The sequence below is a fragment of the Xenopus tropicalis genome, chromosome 3, assembly GCF_000004195.4.
Source record: "Xenopus tropicalis strain Nigerian chromosome 3, UCB_Xtro_10.0, whole genome shotgun sequence".
Lineage (NCBI taxonomy): Eukaryota > Metazoa > Chordata > Amphibia > Anura > Pipidae > Xenopus > Xenopus tropicalis.
In genome coordinates, this window is record NC_030679.2 from 15,741,972 (window position 1) to 15,768,990 (window position 27,019).

The 27,019-nt window shown below is 41.1% G+C and overlaps 1 protein-coding gene across 1 annotated transcript in view; it reads left to right on the forward strand.

The window, feature by feature from the left end:
* Window positions 1-27,019, forward strand: part of LOC100485856 (carbohydrate sulfotransferase 1) — a 56,590-nt gene that overhangs the window by 24,817 nt on the left and 4,754 nt on the right. The window contains exon 2 of the mRNA XM_002942201.5: window positions 22,260-22,439. Coding sequence (XP_002942247.1) covers window positions 22,292-22,439 — 148 coding nt within the window. The 5' untranslated portion in view covers window positions 22,260-22,291. The remainder of the gene's footprint in view (window positions 1-22,259; window positions 22,440-27,019) is intronic.

Consider the following 27,019-nt stretch of genomic DNA (forward strand, 5'->3'; position numbering starts at 1 on the left):
CCACTAACAACACTGGTCCAATTAAATGTTCCATTTACCACCACTCTTTGTAATCTATCCTTCAGCCAGTTCTCTATCCAAGTACAAATATTACGTTCCAGGTCATTATTCCTCAGTTTTGCCATTAACCTTCTGTGCAGTACTGTATCAAATGCTTTAGCAAAGTCCAAGTAGATGACATCAACTGCCATTCCAGCATCGAGGTTCCTGCTTGCCTCCTCATAAAAGGCAATTAAATTAGTCTGGCAAGATCTGTTACGCATAAAACCATACTGGAACAAACTTGGACAATACTAGGTATTGTGATTTGCAATGTATTCAAGTATCCTATCCTTTATTACCCCTTCCAAAAGCTTTCCTACCACTGATATCACCATGCCAGACCTCAATGAATCCTGAAAAATTAAGTAGAGAGGTTTGGCAATCACAGCGCTTAGCATGTTTAATAACCTGGGATGAATACCATCTGGTCCTTGACTTTACAAGTCTCTTTTGAATTTCCCCCTGAGTGACCCTCATTTAAAAGGTTGTTTACCTTTAAATTAACTTTTGGTATAATGACAGTCTGAGACAATTTGAAGTTGGTCTTCATTTTTTATTATTTGGGGCATGTAGCTTTTTGTTCAGGAGCTCAGTCACTTTGGTATCTCAGCAGCTATCTGGTTGCTTGGTCTTATTTACCATACAGAGATATAATAATACTATTGAATAACCCCTCTTACTAGGGTAAAGGTTCCTTTGAGAAGCAGACAAATAATCCACACCAATAAGTGTAGATAAAAGGCAATATACTGAATAATAAATCAAGCGATTGTTATAATTAAGTGATTATTTAAAGGAGAATGCAAGTCAAAATTTAAAAAGCATACTGCCCAATAGTCCTCCTATTGTTTAGTAAAAATGCCACACTTTTGGCTCACCTAATCAAATATTTACTCAGTCACATTTACTTCACATTTTGTAGAAAAGGTATTCTCCCTTCCTTTCCATCCTTGCTTCATACTGCACATGTGTTTCATTCCCTCCCCCCCTCCCCTCTGGCAGATCCGCTTCTGATTGGCTGGTGGGCATGTGTAGCTCAGAACATGAGACAGGATCAAGTTACACACATGCTCAGAGAATAGGAAGCCTACAGGAAGGATAGAGAGATTTCAGTGATGTCACTGTAGTCTTCACACTGCTGTAGGCTGCCAGCACCATATCTCAGAGAAGCAAGCAGGGATCTGGGAATTTAGATATGCAGTAAGTACTTAAAAAGAATGCCTTTAGACTTACTTTTAATTTATATTAACCTTTCATTGTCCTTTAAACTTGAACAATATTTACACTATTTACAATTATTGTTACCAGCAGACACAAAACATGGTGGACAAGTTCCTTCTCTCCAGTAGGTCCATCATAGCTTTGCTAAGCAGTCTCCAACACATCTAGTCTCCATGCTGTCACATTCTGTCAGGTGAAGCCACAGGTGGGTGGCTGGCAGGTAGGAGCCTATATGCTGTGTAATACGGATACAAAGGGTACTTCGCTTGTTGATAAGCAGGAAACATGTTGAGATGCTGAGAAAAGATTTATTATGAGGATTGAGCAAAAAGAAAGTCCGTAAAGCAGGCAGAGGGTCTGGACTGGCAGCAAGCAAGAAGGGTCCAAAATAACAGGCAGTGGTCAGGGGCAGGCTGAAGACAGGGAAAAGTCAAATAAACAGGCCTAGGTCAATACCGGGAGATCCAACAGAGGTCAGGAACAGGAGTCGAGGAACAGGGTATGGCAAACAGAACCAGGCAGGAATCAAGCAGGAACACGGGCAGGAGTCAGGCAGGAACAGGGGCAGGAACCAGGCAGGAATCAGGCAGGTAAGGTCACTGGATCACAAAATAGGCTTAATGATCAAGCAACCAGGGGTTGCTTGTAACAGGCTTATAAAGCGCGTTAATTGTCCGATTGCAACCACCTGGGCTTACTAATGGAGGAGGAGGTGAGCATGAACAAAGAAGCGTAGTGGGGTTTAGGGCTGCATGCCCAAGGTCTCCAGTGGCTCAGCGAGGTAATGCAGAACCTGCCTAACATACAGTCCGGAGTTTGAGTACAGGCAGATCCTGACACATTCTGCCCCTGTCCCCTCAAAGGCTGCCCCTCATCTTGCTGCCTTTCTCACTAATGTCCAGTCCACATTTATACACAATTTCAGCAACTGCAACCACATCTAAGATCCTAACTGATCAGATGGTGGATGCTAAAAACCACACCTTTTTTGAGGCCAATGCGGTTTATAATTTGGTTTACAAAACTGTACATGTTATTTCCATTTTGCTGGGTGATTTTATGCTGCATTTTAAGGGTTAAACCAAATACAGGTTCTGCTTTCTGAATGGTGGGTTCATTTTCAGTTGGAACTCAGTAAACGTTTAGGTTCATTTAGGTTCATTTAGGTTCACTAATGAATCAGGTGAGTAGCAGAGGCCGATGGCTCGCTAGGTGTTGGGTAGATGGCAACTTCTATATCTTCATGCATCCGTTCTCCAGAGGGAATAGATCTAATGGAATCACAAAGTGAGTACTGAAGCCTAATTGGATAATGCAATCTTGTGACCAATATATCTTACAGATAGTAATTAACCATCTCTCTGTCTCCAGCAAAATAAATGTAGAAAGGGCTTTTTTTTTTTTTATACCTGAAGACTTTGCAAGTAGCAAGGCTGCTAAATTATATACAGAGAATAGTGTGTAAAAATATACATGAAATATGTATATCCATAGCTATCCAGATCTGGTACAAAGATAAGGAGTAGATTTAATCTAGATGTATACTGGCCAATATTAGCTTCCGACTTGGCCACTCTGGTATTTTAATGGCCTAGGTAGGGGCCAAACCGACTGCATGCCAGACTGATATGTGGTTGGTGATCAGGCAGATATCTATTAGGCATATTGAAGGGCTATTTCATTATTTATTTTATTCAGTTTCAGAGGCATTTATGTTTTAATTAACTGACAATACAATGAATTTTGTAACAACATCGCCATCTGTTGGTCTGTAACTATATAGTCAAAAAGATATCCTTTAGGAGCGTTCTGATGTTGCCCTGCTCAGTGTGGGGAGCACCAGACGACTCCTCTCTTCTCTGGCACCACATCCAAAATGGATCTAAAATTCTGAGATCAGAGGAAGAGGGTAACAATTCTTGATTTGGTTGATTTGGTTAAGCTGCCTGTAATCTATACAATGACATAGAATATGCCCGCTTCCGCAGGAGAAGTAGAAGGATGAAATTCTTTCTTCAAGTTCTCATCAATGTAATCTTTAAGCACTAAAAGTTTGGGTTCAAATAAGAGGTAAATTTGACTGAAAGCGATAGCTGCTCCTAGAAGGAGATTAATGGGGCAATCATGGATACAATGACGGAGGAAGTTTATCAGCCCCTTTTTCATCAAAACATCAATGAAATCTTGTAAATATGAAGGTATAGACCAGGGGTACCCATCCTACCTTGCCCAGCAGCATCCCCGGCCAAACAGGCCTGAAGCCGCATCATCCTCCACAGGCAGCCGCAAATCGAGGCCCCAGCTTAAACATATTGTATGGCTCTCATGGAATTACATTTCAAAATATGTGGTGTTTATGGCTCTCTCAGCCAAAAAGGTTTCCGACCCCTGGTATAGACCATAGGCGGATTTTCCATAAGGCTAGGGGAGGCTAAGCCTCCCCAAACCTGCTTGGCACATTAAAAAAAAACAAAACAAAAAAAAAAAAACCTTACTCGGTTTCTGCAGTGTCCTGGAAATCTATTCCTGCAAGCCCATTTTGCTGTGCTCCGATTGGATGTTTCTTCTTGTGGATTCTCCAATCAGAGCAAAGCTTTCTTGACAGGCAGTAAAATTGACCAATCAAGGCGCAGATGCAGACAGGGATCGGGAGATTTTGCAAACTGGAAGCAGTGCAGAAATGAAGACTGAAAATCAGAATCTGCAGGCTGTAAACTTTACCTAAGAACCAACTCTCAACTTTTGCTGCAGTTTTCATCCCACAGGTACTATACAGTTCTAAAGAATCACTAGCTGACATTAAATTGTTTTTTGCCTGACCTGACATCTATAATAATTTATAATCTATCCCCTACCCTAACAGATGGAGGGTAAGTTAACTCTTTCCCTCTGAAAAAGCTCATTGTGTGTTTATATATTTGTTGTTGTTGTTTTTTTCACTTACTATTTTTTTTCTTTATTTTTGTCATTGTTTTGTTCATTTATAGTTAGTTACAGTGGGGCCAATGTTGTGTATCCGTGCCAGTGTTATAGTGCCAGGGCCTGAATATCTGTATCAGTACTCACTGTGTTTCACTGTATATAATGTGCTGGTTTTGTAAATACGGACTGCGTCTCACTGCATATAATGGGGAGTCAGTACCCACTGCCTTTCTTGCTATAAAACTAACAAACACATCGAAAGGGGTGGTTCACTTTTAAGTTAACCTTTAGTATGTTATAGAATGGCCGATTCCTAGCAACTTTGCAATTGGTCTTCCTAATTAATTTTTTTGAATAATTTGCCTCTCTCTTCTGCCTCTTTCCAGATTTCAAATGGGGGCCAAAAAATATTGCTCTGTGAGGCTACAATTGTATTATTATTATAATTTTGTATTACTAATTTTTCCAAGTAGGCCCCTTAACTATTCATATTCCCATCTCTTGTATAAACCACTACCTGGTTGCTAGTTACCCTAGCAGACCCTAGCAACCAGATAGCTGCTGAAATACCAAATGGAGAGCTGCTGAACAAAAAGCTAAATAACTGAAAAACCATTAAAAATAAAAGTGAATTCAAATGCAAACTTCCCCTTTAAGCTAACTGATCACAAACACAAATGTTTGCAGATCCCCTCACAGAAGTGCACGTATGAATACTTTTACATCCTAAACATTTTAGGGTAAAAAAAAAAAGCACCCCCGCACTTTTGTACAGTATCCCTGGGAGTCAGTGGGAACGGCAAGAGGGAGTTGGTAGGTTAATTTTTTACACCAGCAGCGAATCCACTAAGTCTCACATTAGCTGTAGGTCAGTCTGTGTATGGGCCATCTTTAGCCTCCCCAAACAAAAAAGTCACCCTCCGCCTATGGTATAGACAAGTGAAAGGGTTGAGGAGACCACCGTATACGTATGCAAAATAGACCAAAGCGATTCTGGGAAGTTCCTTAAAGCTCCTAAAAAATAACATTTACATGGGTTTATCCTTTAGGCTAAAGCTTACCCACTGGGTTTTTGAAGCAAAAGCCAGGATAATAGCTGTTCAGATTCCCTACAGACCAGTTTCTCTTTGGTCTATTTTGCATACGTATGAGCCGGTCTCCTCAACGCTGTTGACTTGTTTGTGAATCCCCACTCCTAAGCTGATCAGAAAGCCCTGCACTACAGTGATGAGACCAAAGAAGGGTGAAACCAGTCTGTAGTTGGGAACTTTTAGTTTACCCAGGAAAACTATATATTGTTTTTTCAGGACAACCTAAGCTTTCAAAATATGGTGGAATTTTTCTGTAATTCCAATTCTGTAACAAGATATAGGTTTCTAAATGTCTAAAAAATGGAAAAAAATAATATTTTCCATAATATAAACACATACACTGGAAACAAAAAAATTTTTATGCATGAAAATACAACTGATTTGGAATGTCCCAAGTCTCCTGAATGTGCCAATACCAATTATATACCCCCATATGATCTATCATTTCTGTAATTTCAGCTTCTGCAAAATCAACACATTTACATCATTTTATGTAGGATAAAGCTAGTAAAAAGTACACTCACCCCAGAAAGTCATATATTTTTGGAAAGTACACATTCCCCGAAATCTAAAATGGGTACCCATGTCTTTCTACTCCAAAGTACCAAGCCGCAAAGGTTTCCTAAGTTTGCCGATTTTTTCCAAAAATCACCTCAAACCTCCAATATGCAGCATCTTATTTTCTATAGGTCATTAGGTACCAAGATAAAACACCCAAAATATGAACCCCAAAGGTCTACTGAACAGTTTGATGCCCACTGTACATAGGTTTATCAAAGCACATCAAAGCAGATGCCAAAATATACCTTGTGCACACTAATTTCATGGCTTACCTTTACCTAATTCATAAACACATGGAATTTTTACGTGGGATAGAAACTGCAGAAATGTAGGGTGACCCCTGAAAACCATATATTTTTGGAAAGTACACGTTCTGACAAATCCAACATGGGTAAAGAGTCCTTTCTACACCAAAGTACCAATCTGCAAAATTTTCCTTAAGTTAGTGGTTTCTATGACATTTCAGAAAATCGCCTAAAAATGTTGCAATTTGCCGCATTTATCTCACACAATTTCTTGCATACAAAGGCAAATCACCCCAAATAGGAACACCAGAGGCCTACTGAACAGTTTGATGCCCTATATGCATAGATTTACCAAACTATGCAGAGTACAGGGGCACCCAAATAAAAATAGTGCATATGAATTTTCACATATGACGCTCCGGCTAGTGCAATTTTTGCACCCGGTATGTGTATTATGTGGCATAAGACGCCCTAACAGTATGGAGACCCTAGAAAACCATAAATTTTCTGAAAGTACACATTTTCACAGAACAAAAATGGGTAAATACATCTTTCTACTGCAAACTACCAAACTACAAAGCCATGCTAAACAGAACGGTTTTTATGACATTTCTGAAAATTGTCACAAAGCTTGCATTTTACCTCATTATGTACCCCCACAATTTGTAACATGTCAACATAAAACACTCTAAATATGAACGCCAGGGGTCTACTGTACTGTTTGATGCCCTATATCTGCAGTCAGAATCACAGTTTGAGTATTCTGGCTTGGGCAAATTAGTTTTACAGACAAAGTCAAGCGAACAACAACTATGCATAACTGAAAATGCAATAAAATGGCTAAAAATGCAATAAAATGCCTATAGGCCCATATCGTTAATAAATGTAGATGCTACAATTCTAGCAAAAGTGCTAGCCACTAACCTAACTAAACATATTATAGGCCTAATATCGCCAGACCAGACAGGATTCATGCCGGGAAGGTCAACTGACACTAACATCCGAAGACTCTTTACAAATTTATCCATCAAGCATGATAACGAGGGGAACAGAGTAATTGTCTCTCTGGACAATGAAAAGGCCTTCGATTCGGTGGAATGGGAATACCTATGGGCCACACTCAAATCTATGGGAATTCCCCCCACATTTAGGATCCAGGCCCTATATACCTCCCCAATAGCTAAGATCCGCACCAATACCAAACTATCCAACTTCTTTCCAGTAAGTAGGGGCACTAGACAGGGATGCCCTATCACCCCTACTCTTTGCCCTTGCAATGGAGCCACTGGCATGCCGTCTTAAACTATCACAAGAGGTAGAGGGACTCAAACTAGGCAACACAACAGAACTAGTGTCCATGTATGCAGACGATACCCTCTTGTACCTGGCCAACCCACACCAAGCCCTATCTTCAGCTCTAGACATCATAAATAACCACACTACTTTCTCCGGTCTTAAAATAAATTGGTCTAAATCAGTTATCCTTCCAACAGACACCCCCCCAACCCACCCAACCAAACAAACCAGTTAAACTGGGTAACCTCGTTCAAATACCTGGGAGTGTGGATCCACAGGGACTTAACGAAATACATAGAATTAAACATTAACCCGATCATGAGATACTTAGAGAGCAAATTAGAAACATGGAGGCGCCTACCCCTCACGATGACTGGTAGAATAAACCTATTTAAAATGCTAGCAATCCCCAAGCTAACATATATCTACAGGCAGTCCCCCATAACAATCCCTCAATCAACTTTTCGCAAATTAGGAAGTCTAATGCTATCCCTCTTTTGGAACGGGGAACAACCCCGAATATCTCTGCAGACTCTACAACTCCCAACCACCAGTGGAGGACTAGCAGCTCCAAACCCATACATGTACTATTTGGCCTCACAGCTAGTGGCAGCATGGAGATGGACCTCACCATCCCTGACTAACACAGCCACCCTGCTGGAAATACAAATCATAGGGTCCCAGGAGGAACTCCAAAACCTGTTATACAGGGGTACGAACTATACCAAACAAGCCACCCAACCAATGAGAGCTACAGTTAACGCGTGGAAGAAAGCACTCAAAATCTTCCCAAAGGAGCAACCGCATTGCTCGCAGTATACCCCCTTATGGCATAACCCTAACCTGGAACAACTCCAAACAATACCTGACCCCAAAATATGGTCACGCCATAATGTCAAATACTTATCAGATGTAATGCCACAAGGCACACTACTTGCCTTCCAAGAACTAAAGCAAACCTTCTCTCTCCCTAACACAATGCTTTTCCGATACTTGCCGTTGCGCTACGCTATGGGAACTCAATTTGGAGGTCAAGCAGTAGACACAACCCCAAGGAACATCGAGACTCTAACCCATACAGAGGAACTTAAAAAACCTCTCTCAGTATTCTATTCTCAGCTAATGAGGGCAAGTAGTACAAACCTTACCAAGCTACGAGAAAAGTGGCATAGAGACATCCCACAGCTCACCCCAGATCTATGGGAGGACACCCTAGAGTTAGCACTAGAAGGGATTATCAGCAGTAGAGATAGGCTGACACAACTGAAATATCTCCATTGCACCTACCTTACGCCCCAAAGACTGCACAAAATGCATTCAGATATAGGGAAAGAATGCCCCAGATGCCACCACTCCCCAGCTGATTTCCTACATATGGTATGGAGCTGCCCAAGGGTACAATGATTTTGGGGGAAAGTAGCAGAAGAGACAGAACAAGCCTAATACTCAGCCTAGATCCAATGGTAATACTACTAAATCAGGTAGAGGACCTATCACCCAAAAGGGCTGAAAGAACACTACTCCTTATACTATGCATGTATGCAAAAAAAACAATCGCTCTATACTGGAAATCACCTGAGGGCCCCAGAGTTGTAGCATAGGAATCTATGGTTAACAAAGCTATACCGTTACACAAATTAACATATATAAGGAGGGGATGCTCTCAAAAATTTGAAAAAATATGGTCAGCATGGTTGGACGCAGAACTCCCATAAGATATACAGGTCGGGGAAGGTCACACTTCTAAAACAGCCCCCACTCTCCACGAAAAAGGGAAACACCAATGCCCCAACCATGCCCTGGAAGGTATGCAAACAGCCGCGAGTCAAAGGCTAAATGAAGTATAATATTTGCACCAGTAAAGGAGTCGCAGCAATGATTGTTGAAAGGATATCAATGTATTTTATTTACTTCTGTATAAAATATGCAATAGCAAAGAAGACACTGCAATGTTATTACGGTTAGTTAATTTGTTTTAATTTCTTGTTGTACAAAAAGCAAATGACACTGGAAATAATATACTGCAAGCTATGTACATTTAAATGCAATAAAAGAATTGTTAAAAAAAAAATGCAATAAAATGACCAAAAATGCACCAAAATCACAGAAAATGTAATAAAAACACCAAAATAATACACAAAAGCTATTGCGCAGTGCGGTTAGCAAATACGCTATCCGCAATGGCAATAAAACATTTTTTTCAGGCAAGAATAAAAACAATGCGATAAAAAAAAAATTACAAAATTACATGTGTGTAAGTGTGTATGTACACATAGCAAAATGTGTTTTATGTGCATGTGTGTGCAAGTAAGTGTGAGTGCTGTGAAGGTGAAACCCCCCCCTAAAAATGTATGTGTGTGTGTAAGTATAAGTGTGTATTAGTGTAATATGTGTGTATGTGTGTGTTTGTGTGTGCATGTGGCACCTACCCCAGGTCAAGGAGCTGGAGATCGCTGGTGGGAGACAACAGACGCAGGGACAGCAGCAGCTGCAGTGAAGAATTGTCAGGGAGTGGCACAGGAAGCGAGGGGAGCAGAGGGGGGGAGTGCAGGAAGGAGCTGGCATTTCCTATGGGGCCCCTGGGTGATTGCACCCCAGGGGCCACCAGTTACCCCCCTCTGCTCGTTTTCTAGGGGGTTCTTTATCCTGCGCTCGTCCTCTGCACTCGGATTAAGCGCCGAGCGCAGAAAACGAGCGCAGGATAAAGAAAACGTAGCTCCTACGTGCTTGGCGCCTAATGTCTTTTTATGCCAGCATGTAGGAGCTACGTTCTTGGCACTGAAAGGGTTAATGAATAAATCAGCTTAGGAAAGATTAAATTTAATGGACAATGTGTCCATTTTTTACACATTGAGATGATATTATTAATGGCAGGAGTAATGTTCAAGGAAATTTAAATCTATGGGAATAGTTAAGCCCAAATATTTGAGTTGAACTTTTGGGTGTCTTAATTGCAGCTTTTTTAAAAGAGAGTTAGATAAAGAGCCAAACAAACTCATTATCTCAGTCTTGTCAACATTTACTTTATATCCTGAAAAGGACTGAAAATTCACAAGCATATCAACAGCTTTTAGAGACTATTGGGATTTTTTTATGAAAATGCTTGTACCTTAAGTTGTTGTTTGTTAATAGTGATACCTTGGAAAGCCTTAGAAAAATCAAAAGCTATAATGAAAAGTTTTAATGCTTTATTAAATAATAAGGGAGATAGAGGGCCAGCCTTGTCTAGTCCCCTTAAAATTTTTAAAACGTTTGGATTGGGCACCTTCTAAAATGACTTGAGCTATGGGATTTGAGTAAAGATATTGAATGTAATGATAAAATGGAGCATTAATACTAAACAAATCCAAACAACTGACAAGATGGTCCCAAATTATCAATAGCTGCATTAATATTAATTATAGAGCACAGAATCTTCTGTTTCTTGCTAAAAAAATATTATACTAAGTAAAGCTTTTATGTTCTTAACCCCTGATCTATTTTTAATAAAACTGTTTTAAGCTTCAGAGATAACAGAAGGAAGGATCAGGGACAATCTATCAGCCAACATTTTTGATAATAACTTAATATCTTGGTTTAATAGAGATATTGGCCTTTTTAGGGGAGAGAAATATCTTTATCTTTTTTCGGTATAGAGGCTAGAAAGTTCACCAGAGGGAAGTTTTTTTACTAGATAGTAGAATATCATTTATTTACAGTAGATTAGTTAGGAAAGGGGGCATTTTGTCCTTCTAGTGGGTCTGCCAAATAACAGCCTCCCCTATGCCTCTCACTGGGAACTCAAAAGACGATCACCTCACACTAGACTGAGGGCCTTGGCGTCTATTTATGTGCTGTGCAAATGCAGCAGAATGTGTGCAAGAATGCATCAAAACGCAGGCGCATAGAGGTGCCAGAACACGCCCTGACACTGCCATTAGGCCCTGACACTCAGGAAGGAGATGGGAAAGGGCATCTGTGGCTTCTGATCTCTTTCCTGAGCAGAGCAACATCAGAACACTTCTCTGAAACTAACAAAAAATAGATAATAAATGTAAATTGTAAAAGAACTTAAAAAAAACAACCTGAGCAACTTTATATTCAGATTTTTTTTTTACTTATTCTTTAAGAATGGTGTTGCTTTTAATGTAGCGCTTGTTAATTTGGGGGATTTAGAGAGGGGTGCTCAGTGTTCTAACACCACATAAGAATTGAATGGTGCTGTATTGCAGTATTGGTTACTGGGGTCTTATTTACACCAGCAACCATGCATTTATTTGACTGAGAGACATGAATATGAACAGTTAAAGTATTGAGTAGAAAGAAGAATAATAAAAAGTAACAATTACAATAAAAATTTAGCCTTAGAGAGCACTCTGCCAGGGTCAGTTACCCCCATCTGAAAGCTAGACAGAGGCAAAGAATTAAAAATAATAATAATATACAAAATTAATAATGAAGGCCAGTAGTTAAGTTGCTAGGTATAAGGCATTCTATAACTTATTGTTTGCAAAAAAATGTAATTCTAAAATAAGGCTAATTTTGTGGTTACACTCTCCATGGGGGGGCTTTACCTCTACCAGTGCTGCTACAGTAGAACAGGAAAGATCTCTGTGCCACAGGACTGCTGCCAAGGTTAATCTCCCAGTGAGCTCTGTGCCATTATTCAGAACATCTGTGACACTTCTGGTAACAGAGGCGAGAGCATATCCCCATCCTCTGCTGGTGCATTATCTTCAGGTTTTTTTTTAACAAGAAAGTTCCAAGTGTCGCAGCGAGCCGGCATTGTACTGGGAGAAGAAAGTGCCACTTATTGATCGGGATTTTAAATGATGCGGCTAATGGTTGTATTGATGAATGCAGGAAGTCACATGAGACAACCGCGAACAGAATGTCAATTCCAATTATAAGTTCAGTGCTAAATAGTTCATTAACGGCCCCAGTTCCTATTGTATTGTCTCATGTAAGGAAAACAAATCGGATTAGAAGGGAAATGCAGGCGAGTAGTCATTACATCTCGTTGGGACAGATTTGCGCTTACTGCACACCATATTTCAGCCAGAGATACACTTGGCTTTAAAAAAGGTGCTGTCATCACTCATCACACTAAAAGATCCACCAAAGTGAAATAAATTTTAAATAAATCTATTTCTTAATGGCCTGTATTACTCTTTCTATTGGTTTTTACAATATTTAAACCCCCAGCTTCAAACTCCTCGCTCATTCTGCAAATCCCAGGCTGATACCAAGTAATATTGCCCATACCAGGTGAATATTATGAGCACAAGTGCATTAAAGGAAATATAAACCCCTTAAAACAAATGATACATAAAAAACAAATGAATGCTCAAAATACTTCTCTAATCCTTTTTGAGATTAACAGTAACAGACGTCAATTCCCCTGCATTTTTAGGGAGTCACCCTGATTTAACCCCCACTTAACTGGTCACCTACAGTAACAGTCCAGTCACCCGCTGTTAGATTTGCATTCAAAAATGATCTTACCCCTGCCACTGTAATACATTGAAATGTCACTCAAAATTAAGTAAATAAAGGATGACCGCTCTTTGCTCAATTAATTTTTTTTTTTCAAAAGAGAAGCATAGGGTGGGACTGGTCCATAGGGATATTGGGGAAAGTCCTAGTGGGCCCCAGACTGGTCCTCATATTGTTCTTTTGCAGTATTGGAGTTAACAGAGCGTCCAATTTACACTTGTAGACCAGCCATGTCCTCATTATTTTGCTGTGCTCCTATAATATACTCTCCCCTTCCCTTTGCAGTGTAAGAACTTGCCTCTCTTACCTGCGAGAATATTTGCTTACCTTTTTTTGTTAGTCTTCCTTGTCGCAAAGCTATGCCAAGAGCTCCTTCAGAATCCCGGCATGCAGTAAAGACCCATCGGGACTGGACAAGTAGCAGGAGTTTATGTTTGCCTGTTAACCAATCCTGGTGCGTCTTAGCTGCTTGTCAGAATGCTAAAAAGGATTCTCTGCATATCTTTGCCACGGGGAATACAAAAGTAAAAGAAAAGGGAGGAAGGCAAGTTCCTACACTGCAAAGGAAAGGGAGATATTACATGGAGCACAACAAAGGCAAGTCAAATGCTAACCAGTACACATTTAATGATATGGCTGTGCTATGGAAGGGAATGGGGACATTAGTAAAGGGAAAAAGGTGAAATGGTTAAAGTAAAGATCAACCATAAACAAAGAAAATTAAGAAAGTGGTGTATATGGAATGTCTGGAGTTAAGGTACTGCTCTAAATCTATTTTATGAAATAATCTTACTGGCATGCCTCAGGTTTATGCACTACTCGGAATCCAGTTTTGTGCAGTAATGTTACTGGCATGTCTAGACATGTACATACAATGCTATAAATCCAGTTTATGCAGTGATCTTACTGTCATGTCTGGGTTATGCATCGCTCATTATGGCAATGAGGGGTGTTTGATGGGGTGACACATGGTAAAGAGGGCATAGCATAACAATTTCTTTCTGCCTTGCTGCACGCAGCTTTTAGCCCCATATTTTGTTGAGATGGGCATACCATTTATGATGGGCACTACCAATTACACTAATCGTGCACCATCAGTCCCCCTTTGGCACACCTCTCCCTCTGTGCATGTCACAGGCACGATGCATCACACAGCAGCTAAGGGTCTTATGTGGGGAGGAGGTTGCCTCAGACTGATACTGGAGCAACATCAAGGCTTTCCTTTCTAACTACCTTATGCCCTGTTGATGCAGCCCTTTCCTGACAGGTCTGCATGAGCCTACATTATAATCTGATCTTTAGCCCAGGGCTTAAACTTGCTTCATTCTCCAAAGTTTTGGTTTATTGACCCCAGCCCAACATTGTGCCAGTCCCAATTCCCAACAATCCTTCATGGCAGAAAAGCAGAAGGTACCACACTATTAGGTTGATTCTAGGCCCCTCCCAAGAGAGGTTAAAAATATTTTACCAGATTTCACAAATTGCTGGTTTCCCCCCTAGAGAAATAATTAGTGAATATGCAAATGAAACATTTTTTGTCTCAGATATGGTCAGGTTCCCCTTTAAAGGGACTAGGCACCAGTCAGGAGAATAACTGTATTGTAAAGATCTATGTGTCATGAAAAACCTGGTTCTTATGATGTTATTATACAGAGCCGGCCCATGTTTGTAGCACAGTGTGCTTGCAGCCTCCCAAGACAGTTGCCTATTCTGGCTATAAATGTATGACTTTGATGCATCATTATACAGCACAGGATGCTCATTATAAGCTTCCACATAAATGCTAGCATTATAGAGCCTGCTCATTAGAAGTGTACAGTCAACACTGTGATGTCTCTGTACTGCAGGATCTCACTAGCAGGGTTTTAGCTGCCAATTCAGGGCCTTTAGACCAAGTATCTGTCTGTGTATGGGCCCTATCTGACAGCCCATCACATAGCTATCTGACTGAAAATTGCCCAGATATCTATTGGACAGGTTTAAAAATCCTGTCACTGCAGGAATCATCTAGTCTGTGTTATCCTCTCCCAAATACTTGCACAGAAACCTATCATGATTCGATCATGTGGCCCCTTTTCAGCCCTCAGCCCAAAGATTTCAAAGAGGTTGTTCACTGATTAAATTTTTGTGTGGGGGGTTTACATGTCCTTTAAGGTGTACGGCCACCTTTAAGGTGGCCATACATGCAAAGATCCACTCGCTTGGCGCAGGCCCATCTTTAGTGTCCATACACGGGCCCATAAGCTGCTGGTCTAAGGGACCGATATTAGCAGCTAGAATCGGCCTGGGTATAGCAGCCTTTACACATAGCAAAAGAACATGATGCAAAGGAAAGAGCCATGACAAAAAAGTTCCATCCACTTTAAAAGGCTCCTTCCAAACACAAATCCATCTACCACAGAATGTGGAGACCTTAAAGTCCTCTCTCGGTGGCTTACGCAGGCACCTAAACAAGGGGATCTTAAGATGTATGGCCACAGAGGCAAAGGATCATTATGCCAGGGAAAGAATTAGAAATAAAAAAAGCAAAGCTCCTTTAAAAGATGACTTCCAATTAAAATGGCACCCACCTTAGAGTGGGCCTTCAAAAAGTTTTGCAGTAAACCAATGGATGGCTGGGTCATATGTTTGGCTCATGGTTGCTGTAATGAACCATTAGGCCATGTAAACCCATGCCCCTGTTCATCTGAACTCCACTGCATTCAATCCAACCATTTTGCAGGAAGCCCTAGCGCCCTCAATCCAGGCCCTATATTCTGAGCAAGGGGTATATTTAACTGTTGAAATCTAATTGCTGATTGCTTGCCCTGGGCAACATCACCGGTAATGCTTCACTCCACTTTTTACACAGCAATTCGGCCTGTGTAGGGGCAGGAACGACCTCGCCAAGCGAGTGGATCTTCACGTGTATGGGCACCTTTAGTATGGGCTATAATCCTGCAAACTGTGTGCCAGCTATTATACTTCAAACCCTGATTCCGTAGTGTAAAATATAGATGGATCATGGAACATACTGAGAGAACTGTTATACTGCCAATATCATTCTGTAATCAAAGGAATATAAAGGTGGCCACACACGTGGCGATCGTCAGATCCGCCACTAACCTTCAGGGCTGAAACAGGCAGATAAGGAGGTAGAAACAATAGGATTTTTGCCTCCTCCTGCCGATTCAGTGCTGAAGGCAGATTTTGGTCAGGCGCCTTTATGGAGCCCGATCAAAATCTTTTAACTGGCCCGATCGGCGAGTCGACAGCTTCCTGCGATATCGGTCGACTCGCCGACTTGCCATACACGCACCGAATATCGTCCGAAACGAGGTTTCGGACGATATTATCGGTGCGTGTATGGCCAGCTTAATGCTTGTTCAGAGCTTATAAATCTGTTTAAAGTCTTTATCAAAGATAGTCCGAAAGCAGAGTCAGAGAACAGATAGGTTTTTCACAGGAGGGTTCTCTTGCATTAATTGGTCGCTTGCCCTAGAGGCACTGCAATGTTGCTTTAAGAATACTTCTATGGCTACTGTACTCCAGTTTTAACCATTGATACAATGCTGCAAATTACATCGTGCCAGTAAAGCTGTGATCCAGCAATATATGGGTGGTTCATAACTGCTATAAACATTTTATGTCCCCTTTAAATAAGGAACTGCTGTAAGCAATAAACTTGACTCCAGTTTATGCTTTATTTTACCTCTTTCCCTTGTTTCTTTCAGTGAATGTTTGTACGTATATTTATATTAAATTGCATTTTTTATCCCATGAAATTTATTTAGGAATCCAAAAAAAAAAGTTTCCTAGGGCTTTTTGTGCTGCCCGTGAGAAGAAAATAAATGGAGGTGTCACAACGATGGCGCGGCTGGCAATTATAAATGACACACGTCCCACAAAACTCCCGGTGTCACACGTGTAATTTTGATTAATGATCTGAGCAGTGAGGGAGCAGTAAATATTTTATCCAGAAGAAATCACTGAGGGGTATAGACAAAACTGCCCGGACGGCACTTTCTGTGCAAGGCTGGAACCGGAATCTAATTGGATTTCAAAAGGCAAATGAAAGGAGACACGTAAATAATACTTCCGAGATGTTCCTAATCCCCATGTAATAATGATATATGCTTGGGAAGCACTATCATTAAATAAAAACTCCAGATATGGCATCTCATGCCGCTTAGGCACCCTGCATTTTTAAGGAGAAAGTATAGGAAGTAGGAAGTAAGGCAAGTAGAAACCCTCCCCACTCTGCCCCAGCTGTACAAATATGTATCTCAAAATAAATTAGATATGCAAGAAAATTCTCCAATGAGAAGCCTGCCAACAAACTTGCTGTTATTGCATATAGGGAGATTTCGGAGCAGTTTAGGTTAACATCAAAACATCAGAAGGACAAATACATGATTTGCCTACAGCCATGATTGCATGAACAAGAAACAGAAAGTTGGGAATACCCAGAGCCTATGGATTCTCACACTGGAGGATCCTCTAGCATTAAGTGGGCCGCTTAGAAATCGGGAGAAATTTATAGTTTTACATTCCATCCTTGTATGTAATATGCTTTAAGCTGTGGATATGCTATTTAGAATGGTTGGATAATATGGATAGTTTACTTCCACTTTAAATTAATGTAAACGCTGTTACTACAACTATGGGTTTCCACCACTACGACTCCCAGTATATACCAACATATTATCAAGGTTTAAAGTATAGAAACAAAGATGAGACATCAGATACGTTGCTTTATGGCCTATAATCTTAGGGTCAAAACTGTTGCAGAAACATTGGGGACAAGTATTTTGGTAGGGGCCCCTAAACAGTGGTGACCCAGCTGGCTAGCTGTCCCCCACCGCTACAATCACCCCCCCACATGCATGAATGCATGCATGTGCAGGGGCATAGTGGAGGGGGGGGCGTGGCATGCAAGGCATGCAGACGTTGGGGATGGGGGGGAGTGCCAATAAGTCAGCGGTGGTGGTACTAGAGGTTGGCAAAAGAGGCACCTGTCTAGCGCCCCCTCACTGTTGGTAGGTGCCTCTTCTGTCTACCCCTACTTCCAGCCCTGCCCCTAAGATCTAATAGTGGAAAGTTGAAATCAATGTATTTTCCGTTTAATAGGGAAAAATTATATCCATGTGCTGTGGCTCTGTGGCCCCTTGACTGTCTTGTTCCTCCTCTGAATCTACAGAGATTTCAAACCTGTGGCACTTCAGTTTTATTGAGCTACAACTAAAGCCTTTCATGTAACTCTGATGGCCAACAACAGGCTACTGTGACTAGACAAAGAGCCCTCAATGGATAAAGAGATCATAGTAAGGGTAATTATAAAGATGCTCAACTTGCTCAGAAAGTTGGTGCTGGCTTGGAGTAGTAACTGGACAGAAGACAGCCATAAGGTGGGACAAGGTGGGGAAAAGTCTAAATTTACTAGTAGTTAGATTGAAGTTAATTTTTAATTTACCTGGCCTCAACCTTGGAATGTATTTTACTGCAAGACGGCAATACTCTTTGTGGGAATGGTGGTTTCAGGCATTAGATTAAGCCTCATACAAATAACATGAAAATTACATTAGATGACTAGGACTGGGCAGGTAGCTGGCACTCATGACATTGGCAAGTTGGACCTCCTTCATTTATCACAATATTACAAATATAGGAACACACTGATGTATCAACCATTCAGCCATAGTTCCAGGAATATCTAAGACAGTAAATAAGTGTTCATCCCTAATCTCAGATTTATTGACCTTCAAGTGGAGGATATGAATTAGATTTTCTTCCTAATCTTCAAGCCAACCTAACCTTCAACCAACCTAACCTTCAAGCTAAACCCACCTGAAACGGCTGGAGCCACCCCAGCAGGCCCAGTCCCAGAGTTTGGGGACCACTGATCTAAAGAAGCCCATAAGTGGCTTAACTATAAAAAAAAACAGACCCTGTAGTTGAGGGGAGGCCCAGGGACAGGGGGCCCAGACCATGGGGGCTGCTACCTTTATAGTGGTAGCAACTATATTTACTTGCAACCCAGCTGCGCTCGTGTTCCCTGCTCCCCAACTGCAGAATGGGCAGCCAGGTTGGGGGGGGGGGTGGATTTGCTATGTGTACCAGGTCCCTCAGCAGGTTTTTTAATGGGGAACCCCAGCATGGGGGAGTTACGCCACTGGTTCCTATTGTTTTATAAAAGTGAATTTATGGTGAACGTCCCCTTTAAGGCAATTAATATATAGCTTTTTTGGAGTATATAAGCTTGTGACCTAATTTAAGCCAATTCACATCATTTTATGAAAAATAAAGTAACATTTCCATTTTCCTCAGCCAAAGTGAATGAACTGGCTTGGCGCAGAAAGGGTTCTTAAACCTGATTATCTTAGCACAAAGTAGCTGTTCTATGACAAAGCTGATAAACACAATACATCCCAATGCCTATGGGCTGCTTTGTGTCATTGTGCTTTAGTAAATTCCCCCTGCTGCATTTACTTAAGCAAAGACTGTTATTCTGTGGCTAGTGACATGAGACAAAAGGCCAGCAATCCTATAAAGAATGTCATCAACGTGTTCTGTTCAAGCAATAAAGAGAGAATGGGGGGGGTTGTTTGTATTACCTGAAATTTGACAATTTACTTTAAATGTAAAATATTTCACATGTCTGAACATACAATAAAATTCCTCCTGAAAAAAAGCAATCAAGCTGAGCCCTCCATCCTTTGTATGAGCTTTGCCTTTCATAGCCGAACGCAATAGATTAGAGCCTGCTGAATACTCAGAGAGAGGGGGTAAGTGATCGTTTTATTCTAAAGCTAGGGTTACCTGCTTGAGCGGTTTGTTCCAGACACAATAAAGCTTGTGCTGTGCCTGCAAAAGGGACATCTGCTGTGTTCTAAATGGTCTGGAATATAACAGATAATGCTGATAAGCAATATTAAAAGTACAGGTTTTTCAAGGGCAAAATATACAAAACTTATTGAGAGTTTATCTTCTATGTATTTTACCAGTATAGACAGTAAAACACAAGAGCATTGCTTCTCTGGCATACTCTTTGCATTAATATATTGTGCAGAGGCTGACGTATTGGTTATCTTGGCTTAGGCGCTCTCAATAGGCAATAACAAAGAGTTGAAGCATCTGTTCTGACTGCTAGAGATTATGATTACTGATGAGGGTTGCCATCACCAGGGTAGCTGGTGATAGGATTTGGCATAATGCAATATGATTGTTGTGGCTTAGCTGTAGTTGCGTGCCCTTTTTTAATTTGGCCCTTCACCCAGAGGTGATAAACTCATTAGTGGTAACCAATGAGTTAATAATTGAGCTCCCCAGTGAGAGGGCCGTGCTAGCATAGCAGTAAGAGATTCTGTGGTTTCATATGGTGGCACATCACGTACTGCTCTGAACATTCAGGACCAGCTGATATCCACATTCCCATTTGAGTTGGGTGTGGGTCTGCATGGCCCACCATAGCTCTCACAATTCAAGGCTAGAGGTGGGCTCCCTGTGCCTAACTGCATTGTGGCATTGGCATCAAGCATTAGTTTTACCAGCTAGGCCAGTGAAATACCAGCTAGATAGCAACCCTAGCGAGGCCAGGTCAGGCTTGAGCTGTCAAGTCCCTTCACAACATCAGGCTGGATTAGGACTGCCACTAATGATGTACAGTTTGACCCAAAATCCATGGGACCCGCAGCTCAGTTGGGTACAGGTAAAAATTTGAGTGACCATTGTGAGTTCAGGTTGGGTGCAAGTCAGAAGATTCCCTCTATCGGAACCAGAAGTGCACAGATGTAGTGAATGAAGCGGGAAGACATGAATACGGGTTGGAGTTTTCCTTACTGGTTGCCACCAGACTGTCACAGGTTTTCAGACAGGATCCTGCCCTATGTGATGCACAATTCGACCAATTACAAGTCTCTGGGGCATAAACCCACCCCCCAGATTGAACTGGCCCATCCCCTGACATTAATGGTGTGACCCCCTAACCACCTGCTCTGCCCTCCTGATGAAAGGTGTCAACCCTAGGGCAGCTTGAGAAGCAGTGGGTCTTGACCCACACTTAATTAATGTTGAAGCTTTATAGAAGTTTATGGGGAATAAATTGTCTGAGGCAAGCAATATGGCAAATTCCTTAAATATAATACAAACAGGGAATGTTCTGTGCACAGTTAAGCTACAAGCTCATAGTGCAAACATATGGCTGCTCCCATACAGCATAAACCTCACACAATAAACATGGATTTCTTCAATGTGGTTAGACTCCAGCATCTCTCATGCACAATATGTATTTTTTGGTGTGTTGTACAATTGTTGTGTGAAAGAGCTGCCATGTATTTGTTCATACAATTCCTATTCAGGTATAGGACCCATTATCCAGAATGCTCGGGACCAAGGGCATTCCGGATAAGGGGTTTTTCCGTAATTTGGATCTTCATACCTTAAGTCTACTAAAAAATAAATAAAACATTAATTAAACCCAACAGGATTGTTTTGCCTCCAATAAGGATTAATTATATCTTAGTTGGGATCAAGTACAGGTACTGTTTTATTACTACAAAGAAAAGGGAATCATTTAACCATTAAATAAACCCAATAGGACTGTTCTGCCCCCAATAAGGGGTAATTATATCTTAGTTGGGATCAAGTACAGGTACTGTTTTATTATTACAGAGAAAAAGGAAATCAGTTTTAAAATATAAATTATTTTATTAAAATGGAGTCTATGGGAGACGGACTTTCCGTAATTCAGAGCTTTCTGGATAACGGGTTTCCAGAAAACAGAGTCCATACCTGTAGATTTTAAAGAAATCCTGCATTGGCCCCAAATATTGTAACACAGCCATTTCTTTGGAATGTATGTATGTATATCATTATAATAAAGCGATACTTATATACTGTACTTTGTACACTAGAACAAATAGGGGGTTATTACAATAATACATGGGAAAAGAAAAGAGTATGGAGGCCCCTGCCTCTTAGAGCTTACAATCTCAATGGGAGATGCTGCAGGTTACAGTGGGTGACATTGCTATATAAGTGCTAGTAGCCAGACCAGGTGCTGTGCGAGCACCCCAAGAGGCTGTCCATGAGTTTAGCTCTGAAAAGACTGAGGAAGGATTCTCTCTGGTGGAATTTATGGAGGACATTCCAAATGTAAAGAGCAACAAGGCATAAAGGCATGATGGGGGAGTGTGTCACACAAGGCATTCAGAAGTCGTGGAGGGGGAGTGCAGCAGGGGTAAGAGATCCCGGACCAGGGGTTGGCAAAAGAGGGACCTGCCTAGTGCCCCCTCATTACTACGCCCAGGTGCCTACCCCTAGTTCTAGCCCTGCAGCTCTGCAGCTCAGTTTTTGTTCAGTTTGAGGTGGAATGTTTAGCAGTTGGCAGCCATTTTTAATAACAATATACCTAATATTTTTGTCTCAGACATATGGACGAAGCAATGTAAATCCTGAACGATGGAGTGTTCCTGGAAGGTGGTGGTACTGTTAGTGTTTGCTTCCCTGGGAATTCAGTACACGGCCATAAAGTCCTTAAGAACGGCATTCAAGTCTCCCTGTCAGGTAATGGGAGCAGAGAGCCGCTGCCTACAAAGGGATGTCAGAGGTGAGAAGGTTTATTAATGGTACCATGTCTTATAGACAGGCTCATGCTGATTATCACTATTATTATCTATACAGCAACAACATATTATTATTAACATGTATTTATAAAGCAACAACATATTCTGCAGCACTGTTTTGCATAGGCTCTTCCAAATTCTACACAAATGCACACGTGGGAAGGCAAAAAAAGGTACCAAGCCTAACTGTACAGATATGAACCATCCAGTCAGCTCTCCCAGATTCCTTGTGTTACTCATATAATATATATAATACCTCCCAACATTTAAAAAATGTAAAGAGGGACAAAAAGAAATTTTTGAACACACCTCCTAAATACCACTTCCATTTTTACAAAATTTGGCAGATTATTTAAAGTTTGAATACATTTCTGGGGGTTTTGGTGTCTTATTTTATGTGTTATTACAGGTTTGCTAAGAAAGGTGAAATTGCTCTTTAAGCTGCAAGTCTCAGTTCCCCCAAGAGACATATTTAGCTTATTAGTTACAATTGTATCTAAGTGCAGGTGTTGCTTGTTAAGTTTTCTGGGCTCTCTGTCAAAAGCTACTTATTTAATTAAGTTTGTGAAACATTGCATCCTTTTTGGCATTCAGTGCAGGAGATCAAAGGGAAATGAGGGACTTTTCAACAAGAATCCAGGACTGCGGGCTGAGCTGTTAAAATCGTGACTGCCCCGCAAAAATCAGGAGAGTTGGGGTATATTAATACCCCCTGTGGAGGGCAGAGCAAGGGGCATGGTCAGATTCAGTGCCAGGGCAACTAATGTCTCAATTTTCTTAGGCCAGGCCTGACCTGTGAACTTGAACAGGGTTACTAGAATGTGGGTGGGGATTGGGTGGATTGGGTGAGGCTTGGGCTGATGGTAGGTGATGCATAAAATATCACAGTGTGAAATGCTGGTCACTCTGGAACTAGCATGAAATCAATTTATAGATGTCAGAGTTGATGATAGATATCAACTCTCCCATATTTGGGGGGAATCTTTTGGATGTACATACTGGTATATAAGGGGTGTGACAAAAACTCTCCAGAAAGTATCCCACAGATGTTTGATGTCTCTGATTTTATTCCAAACCCAATTCTTTTAGTCTCATTATCCCATAGATTTCTAGTGTCTGACTTGATTCCCTGGGGTACCAAACCAGAACCAGGCCAAGATATTCAGGTACCTGAGGCCACCCTAAGCAAACTCATGCCCCCAACACCACCCACCCTCCTTGTCTGATGGCTTTTTTTGCTGCTGTATAGTTACGAGCCATCATGTTGTGATGCTTCAGCCATAAGTGTGCAGCAGGTAACAAGGCAAAAAGATGCCCATGGTAACTTTAAGAGAGCAAATTTTGGTCAATATCAGAAAGATAAGCATAGGCAGGGCCGACATCTGGTGCCGCAGAGCACACAAACGGCCTTGCTCAGGGGGATATTTGGGCTGTTTTTTATTTATTTCTAAAAGCCCAGGCCAAAGGGCAGACTATAGTATACATTCTTTATGATTTAGTGCCACAGAGAAGGCTGTGGAACAGCTGCTGTACACCCTGTGATCCACATTAATCCTTTAATAGGAACAGAAAGGATCACAATACATCATTTAGCACACCCCTGGTGTCTGTGTGTGAGCCTGATCGTAACATTTTGTTCCCAAATATATAAAGATGCATAATTACTGACATACCCCCTGTCTTATACGGATAAGGATGGTAGTTTCAGGTTTTATATGTATATAAAGGCGTACAGCGCATTTTGTATAATTATTAATGTTGTATGCCCCCCAGTGGTGAATGTGTAGCATTACAGAATATGTGACATTTCTGAAATTATATAGGGCTCGTTATCACTCCTGCCTCCATGTCAGTGATTAAAATGTGTCCCAGTATAAAAATATAAACCTAACGGAAATAAATAAAAAACAGGTTGTGAAATTGCACATGTTGTCACCCATAGCAACCAATCCAGTAGATTATCTCTGATTTACTAGTTCATTTCTAGCCAATGAGCTAGAAATAGTGTGAGGTGGTGGTCAAATAGTTAAACTGATATTCACACATATAAGAGAGATTTAGAGAAGATTTATATCCACTTTAAAGTAACGCTGCTCAATATAACTTTCTCAGCTCTTAATGAATGCAAGACGATCCTCCAATGAGAATCCTGCATGCCCACTCTGTGTATTTCCATTTCCTTGTTTCCATCATCTGAGCAGAAGGCATTTATCCAGTGGTTGTTGGGTTAAGTCCTCCTTAAGAATCTCCTGATTTATAACAAGTGTGCAGATACAGTCCATGAAAACTTTGGTTTATCAGTTATTCAGTTCCAAGAATATTTAGGGCAGCAAATAGGGTCACCACTTTTTTGATGCAGAATACAAGGGTGGGATTTATAGGGTCTTACACATTTACCAGCAAGTACATTACCAGTAAATTAGTAATACTGGCCTGGCCCTATCTGGGGATTTACCGACTAGGCCAGTCAAATACCAACTGAGTGGCAACCTTAGCAGCAAATAAGTGTTCACCCCAAAGCTTCCCCTAATTGACCTGCCAGGTGATCATTGAGGGGTTTCTAAAACTGCCTATTGGAATTATCCCCATTTCTCACTTTAACTGGCCTTGAGCCTGAGTTCCCACTGCCACTGCTCCAGGCACCTTCAGGGGAGCCAGCCCTACAGGAACCTCTTAGCTGCTGTAACTGATCAACTATCATTCACTGTAGATTTTCTTTTTTATTCTATAGGTAATGTGTGATGCTGCTCAACATGGATGGTCTACTTTAACAGCACAAATTTATGGGAAGGGCACAAAGGCCTGGGCATAAGGCAAACATTAGAGGTGAAATGCCACTCTGCTGCCTACTGTTCATTTTGGAGGGGAGCTGTGTGCAATAGTGCCACAGGGGTATGCCTTGGGCAGGTTCCTACTCCCTTAATCTTGGGCTGCATCTTTTTCAAATCTGGCCCTGCTACTTTTTGTATTGTTTGATTGTGGTGTAATATCAGCCAGGTAGAGTTTTACAATTATCCCTTTATGTATATAACAATTGATGCTCATTGAATAATCCTTCTGTATCTATATTTGGCAAGCTAGAGCATAAAGTGTGACAGTTTTATGAAAGGTTTGTTAATCTTCCCCAATAGACTTGTTTTGCCTCCAATAAGGATTAATTATATCTTAGTTGGGATCAAGTACAGGTACGGTTTTATTATTACAGAGAAAAGGGAATCATTTAACCATTAAATAAACCCAACAGGGCTGTTCTGCCCCAATAAGGGGTAATTATATCTTAGTTGGGATCAAGTGCAAGATCCTGATTTATTATTACAGAGAAAAGGGAATAATTTAAACTTGAAATAAACCCAATAGGGCTGTTCTGCCCCCAATAAGGGGTAATTATATCTTAGTTGGGATCAAGTGCAAGATCCTGATTTATTATTACAGAGAAAAGGGAATCATTTAAACTTGAAATAAACCCAATAGGGCTGTTCTGCCCCCAATAAGGGGTAATTATATCTTAGTTGGGATCAAGTACAGGTACTGTTTTATTATTACAGATAAAAAAGAAATCATTTTTAAAAATTAGAATTATAAACTAGAACAACCCAAACACCTAGGGGGACTCAACCTCCCCAACATCAAAGAGTATAACGAAGCAACCCTTCTCAGATACGTAGGAGACTGGTTATTAAATAGAGACCTCTACGCAACCATATCATTAGACCAACAACTAATCGGAGACTACTCTATCAACTACCTACTGCACACACCTTCAACACAACTCCCACACACCACACAAAGCAACCCCCTATTCATAGACACCCACAAAGCGTGGCACTCCGTAAGATGGAGACATGAAATATCGCCCATCATCTCTCCATATCTATCATTGACAGGAAATAAAAAACTTTGCCACAGGCCTCCGCAACTCTACCTTAAGGTAGCAGGGATGGGCTCCATAACATTTACGACCTACTGGGAAAAAATTTCACAATTATATCTCAAACCGACATGACTAACAAATACCCTTTCACAATACCGCATATATACTTACACATGCAAATAGTTAATTATGCAACTCAAACTGTAAAAGTATTTACAGACAAAAATAAAAACAGCCCAATTAACCAAATCTGGAAAGATAAAAACACAAAGCAAAACACATCGACCATAACAACACAGACAATGAGAAGCAACAAACCTTCAAATGGACAACCAACATCCCAAACACAAACACGTCAGACATTTTAAGGGCTCTGGCACACGGGGAGATTAGTCGTCCGCGACAAAACTCCCTGGCACATGCGTTGGCGCGATTTCGCGCGAATCGCCAAAAGAGCCTCGCGAGGCAACTTCGGCAATTTGCGCAAAATCGCGCCGCCGCGTGTGCCATCCCACCGGCGACTTACATTTTCGCTGGTGGGATGGCAGGTGAAGGAAACTCGGGGAGATTAGTCGCCCGCGAACAGGGAGTTTTGTCGCGGGCGACTAATCTCCCCATGTGCCAGAGCCCTAAAGCAACACACAGAAGCAATGAAATTAATTCCAGTCAGTAAATACCAAGACATGATGATCC